The sequence below is a fragment of the Chinchilla lanigera genome, unplaced genomic scaffold (assembly GCF_000276665.1).
Source record: "Chinchilla lanigera isolate Chin_1 unplaced genomic scaffold, ChiLan1.0 scaffold00105, whole genome shotgun sequence".
NCBI lineage: Eukaryota > Metazoa > Chordata > Mammalia > Rodentia > Chinchillidae > Chinchilla > Chinchilla lanigera.
The window spans coordinates 6,567,673-6,573,159 of record NW_004955506.1 but is presented as its reverse complement, the minus strand read 5'-3'; the positions used below and the strand labels follow the sequence as shown (position 1 = coordinate 6,573,159).

Genomic DNA, 5,487 nt, shown 5'->3' with positions numbered 1-5,487 from the left:
TATTTTTTACATTTTGAGATAGGGTGTCACTATGTTGCCCTAGCTGGGCTTGAACTTCCAATCCTCCTCTCTCAGCCTCCCTGGATGCTGCAGTTACAGGTGTGCATCACCACATCCAGCTTGTCCTCTGTTCTTTTAATAGTTATCCACTGAAATGTGGCCTTCCAAAAGGCAGAATTGGGCCTGAGGTCACATATATGAGGTTTAGGTTCAGCTTTTATCTTCAGAAATACTCCTGACTGTTCAAATCACTGGAAAGTTTTCTTACATTTTTTGTTCTGTTTTTCCTCCTCTTTCAGAAGAGAAAAGTGGACTGGTATCTGATGCCTATGGAGAGGATGACTTTTCTCGTCTAGGAGGAGATGAAGGAGGTTACGAGGAAGAGGAAGATGAGAACAGCAAACAGTCGGTAGGTGAACCTCCCAAATCCAGAGCTGCCCAAAGCACCATTTAATTTATCAGAAGCTTTTTGAAGTGGAACAACAGTGGGGTGTGGTGGCGCACATCTGTAATCCCAGCACTCAGGAGGCTGAGGCAGGAGGACCACTGTGAATTTGAGGCCAGCCTGGGCTACAAAGTGAGCTCTAGGCCAGCCTGAACTACATAGTAAAACCCTGTCACAAAAACAAAAGAAAAAAAATTACAGAGTGGAAAGTTTTCTTACATTTTTGTTCTGTTTTTCAGCATTCCATTTCATAGCTGTCTTAATCCCTCTCCCTCATTTGTTTGGGTTGAATATCAGTAGTTCTACTCTATTTGAAAATTGCATTTACTTTCACTTGGATCATTTTGTGTGAACTTTTGAAGTTTGCAAAGCAAGATGGTAGACTATGTTATTTAACCAGGTATCAATGGGTGTTTTCTGTTTTCCCTGTTTAAATAGTTTATTCTGTTTGTAACTATGTTCATCCTAATTGGTGTTTCATGTAAATCTACAATCAACTCTGTATTATTTTTTATCTGTCTTGGGGGCCATTCAGATACTTAGGTTTGTTAAGAAGATAAGGAATTATTTTCTTACATCTACTTTGAGCCTTCCTAACTTCATTCTTGATATTTTACTTGACACTTTTGACACCTTTAATAGGGCCCAGTGGTTCTTGATCACAAATCTTCCCCAAAGTTAAGGAGTAAATGCTGAGTAACAAAAAAGGGAGAATTTCTGTTCTTATTAACAAGAAGGATTGGGCTGGGGATTTAGCTCAGTGGCACAGCGCCTGCCCGGCAAGCGCAAAGTCGTGAGTTCGATCCCCAGTACCAGAAAAAAAAAAAAAAGAAGGATTTAGGCTGCATAATTGTCTAAGCAGCAGAAGCCAGAAGTTTGAAGAAAAAGCAGGAAAATTTAGGCTAGTGCTTAGCACAAACAGATATATGTAGATATGAATATGGCTGTTTTACAGCAGTTGTATGTTTTGAGACACAGTCTCACTGTGTAGTTCAGGCTGGCCTTAAACTCTCGATGATCCTCCTGCCTCAGCCTCCTGAGTGCTGGGATTACTGGTGTGCACCACCACAGCCAGCTGCAACAGTTTTAATTAAAACACAAGGTATTTTATTATTTGTTTGAAAATTTTGTTAGATGTTAATATGTAAACATTGGCATTAAAATGCTTTCCAGGCCGGTGATATAACCCAGTGGTACAAGTGGTTGCCTGGCAAACACAAGGCCCTGAGTTCGACTCCTGGTACAAAAAAAGTAAAATAAAATAAAAAAGATATCAAAAAAAAAAAAAAAATGCTTTCCAGATTAGGACTGTGGGTATAGCTCAGTGGTAGATCTGTTTCCTAGCACAAGACCCAGGATCCAGTTCCCAGCACCAAAGAGAGTAGGGGGTATTCCAAATAAAACAGAAACATTTTGGGGTTGTTTTGAGTGCTGAGGAATTGGACCTGGGACCTTATGCATGTTAAGCAGGCGCTGAACCACTGAATACATACCCCAGCCCTTTTTTAAATTTTGGGTTTTTGGGGGGTTTTTTTGGTTTTGTTTTTGTTATTTTTTTGTCTTTTTGAGACAAGGTCTCGATATGCAGCTCAGGCTGGCCTTGAGCTCACTTTGTAGCCCAGGCTGGTCTCAAATTTACAACGATCCTCCTGCCTCAGCTTCCCAAGTGCTGCGATTACAGGCATGCGCCATCACGCCTGGCCCATTTTTTAAATTTTGAGACAGGGTCTCAATTAACCTTCTGACTAGCTAGAAGTACAGGCATGCCACGCCGAGCTCAGAAATGTATTTTGTGTTCTTTCATGAGATACTTTCATCACTTCAGCCCTACCCTTTAATGCTGTTAGTTCAGAGTTGCTAAATTCTGTAGAAGAGCTTTGTACTTTCTTTTCCTGACTTCTCTCAAGAACATACATACTGCTTTAGTATCCATAATTTTTCTTTTAATACCTTTGCATAATGTGCATTTTTTAAATGTTGTTCTCGTATTTGGCTTGATAGAATTTTCTGCATATTTAAGCTTTTGTTTGGATAGGCAGTTCACTTTCTGGGCCCCCTTTTTCCCTCTCAGACAGAAGCTTTGTTTCTCACAATAAATTCTCCCTACTGGGTTTTGTGTGTGTGTGTGTGTGTGTGTGTATGTGTGTGTGTGTTTTGTTTGTTTGTTTTTTGTCTTTTTGAGACAGGGTCTCTCTGTGCAGTTCAGGCTGGCCTTGAGCTCACTTTGTAGCCCAGGCTAGTCTCAAACTTGCAATGATCTTCCTGCCTCAGCCTCCCGAGTGCTGGGATTACAGGCATGTGTCACCACACCTAGCAATTCTTCTTACTCTTAAAAAATAAAATAAAATAAACTTTTGATTGTTTATTTGTTTTTTGAGACAGGGTCTTGCTTTGTAGTTCAGGCTGGCCATGAACTCACAGTGTAACCCAGGCTGGCCTTGAACTTGCAGCATTCCTTCTTCCTCAGCCTCCTGAGTGCTAGGATTATAGGCATGTGCCACCACACCCAGCTTTTATTTCATATTTTAGTAAAATCTTCTCATCCCATACAGACATTCTGAAATGTGATTATATGCAGCCAAGCTCTATTTCAAATTATTTGTCTGACTGATTTCATTTTAAGGAGATGATGGAGAGTGTATCTAAAGCTTTTGTTTCACTAGCACTTTAGAGAGCAGTTAAGTCTCAGAATCATTAGTATACTTTGTTCTCATCTCTTTGATGGTCTTTATATTAATATCTGGAGTGCTGTGTCATGTTTGGGTTAAAGTGTAAGTTTGTTGAAAATAATAGTTTCAAATGAATCAGTTGTTCCTGGGCATTTAGTTAAGAGCTTCTGCACACTGGGAGTGCTGCAAGTGATGGAAGTGATGTGGGCTTAGCTAACCAAGAGAGTGTTGGTCTAGCATCTACTCCTGAACTCTGAGCTTTATTTCATTAGCATGAGTGTTTAATGGAATGGTGTGCTCGCTTCAAAGAATGCCTTAGCCACATGGTACTTTGAGTCAGGCAGGTCTCATTTGGCTAAGAAACAGGCTGGGCGAACGAATGAGCACTCAGGTGGAGGCAGAACCCACTCAGTTGGGATCTAGAAAAAACTATGCATTCCCCTTTAGCCGTGCCTTTCCTGAGTCACTTGCCGTGGTCATTTGGTGACCACCTCACTGTGTTCATATCAGTGTCAGTAACTGCGTTGAAGTGCTGAAGTGCAGAAGATGGCGTGTGAGTCATAGCACTGATGTTTTGAACAATGTCATGCTAGGTCCAAGTCTGTTGTATTTGTGGTACAAAACTTAATGAAGGGGAACAAAGGTACATAGTCCTGATTCTAAACAATTAATATTCCAGTGAACACACTATACCTGTTTTGTCATGTGGCCTGGTCTTTTTTCTGAAGCAGATTGTATCTTCTCTGTACATTTAATGTGATTTCTACCTCAGGCTTTCTTGGTGTGAACCGTGGTACCATTGGAATGACCACTGACTTTGAGCGGCTGGTGTTTTTTTTCTTCAGAACATCTCCTTTCCCCCTTCTTTCTCTACTTCTGTGTCCTGTGGTATAGGGGAGGGATTCTTGGGGGGATGCCCTGGCTGGGTAAATGGCTATTTGCTCCAGCCTCTAGAGATGCATGTGAGACCCCTCAGGCCCACTCTTTAAGCTTAATCCTCTAAATTCTTTGTCTTGTAGGAAGATGACGATTCAGAGACTGAAAAACCTGAGGCTGATGACCCAAAGGTACTTGGTGTTTGGCTGTGGTGGGGTGGCTGGATGTGAATAAGGTATTTTAATGTTCTGGCTCAGTTCCTGTGTCTGGTCAAGATCTGCCCCACTGAAATACTGTATGACCATGTGGACATTTTCTGGGGTAAAACTAACTTTATTATGAAGAACTTGGAGACCACTAGGAATGAGTAACTGCTGAGGTAGATTGGATTTCCAGCCTTTGCATATTGTGCCAGACTGTAGACTAGAAAGGTGAGAGGCCTGTCACAGGCCCACACTCGACTCTTCTTTCTGCATCCTAGGTGAGACTTTGTAGAGAGCACCATGCCTGTAGATGGGTTAGATATGGCAGTGTTTCTAGAATCAAGTAGGTGTAAGGGCTGCCTTACGTATTCTGGCTTCTAAGTCATCTAGAAATGAAGGAAGGCTCTAACAGAATCAGACCAGCCAGAGGCCTCACCCCAACTATTGAGGGGATCTTATGTCCAATCCTCATTTTCCCAGGGATGGGGTTTGTTGTTGTTGTTGTTTTTAAACAACATCGCCGCTTCTTTTCAGAGGTCCATCACTGGCCCCAGAGAATAATTAGTGGTGATTCTTGTCACACTCCTTAATGATCCTATGGTGATGACCAGTTGTAATGGTTAAGCTGCTGTGCTGTGTGCTGGGCACTGGAAATGTACATACCTTTAGAGGAACCATTCTAAGCAGGCATTGTTCCCCCAAAGAAAAAAACTAACCCAGTCATTCTAGGGCTGAAGAATAGGGACCAAATTTTGTAATGAAAAACTGCTTTGAAATGAGCTGAAGCCTTCAACGTGATCTGGAGGAATTTAGGAAAATGATGTCTGATTGTAATCTTAAAAGCAGTTTCTCCGTGGTGATTGGTTCCAGGACAGCGTAGTCCCATTCCTGTGGACACCAAAATCTGGGGGTGCTTACATCCCTTATATAAAATGTCACAGTGCTTGCATACAACCTATGCGCATCCTCCCATATGCTTTTTTTTTTCTTTTTTGGCGATACCAGGGATAGAAACCAGGAATTTCACTCCAAGCTCCATTCCTAGCCCTTTTTTATTTTTAAATTTGAAACAGAGTCTTACTAGATTGCCCAGGGTGAGCTTGAACTTGCAATCCTCATGTCTCATCCCCTCCAGAATGCTAGGATTCAGGCATGTGCCACTCTGCCTGACTCCTCCTATATACTTTAAATCATTTCTAGGTCACTTGTACTATTTAATAATACCTACTACAATGTAAATGCTGTGCAAGTGATTGTTATACTGTATTGTGTAGGGAATGTTCAGGTACAATTT

General features: G+C 41.5%; 1 protein-coding gene across 3 annotated transcripts in view; it reads left to right on the top strand.

The window, feature by feature from the left end:
* Sap30bp (SAP30 binding protein) overlaps positions 1 to 5,487 on the top strand; it is a 39,125-nt gene that overhangs the window by 1,531 nt on the left and 32,107 nt on the right. For 2 of the 3 annotated variants that reach the window (XM_005407493.2, XM_005407492.2), the window contains exons 2-3: positions 300 to 409; positions 4,134 to 4,181. In XM_005407493.2, coding sequence (XP_005407550.1) covers positions 300 to 409; positions 4,134 to 4,181 — 158 coding nt within the window. The remainder of the gene's footprint in view (positions 1 to 299; positions 410 to 4,133; positions 4,182 to 5,487) is intronic. The other variant, XM_013505977.1, reaches the window with a different exon arrangement.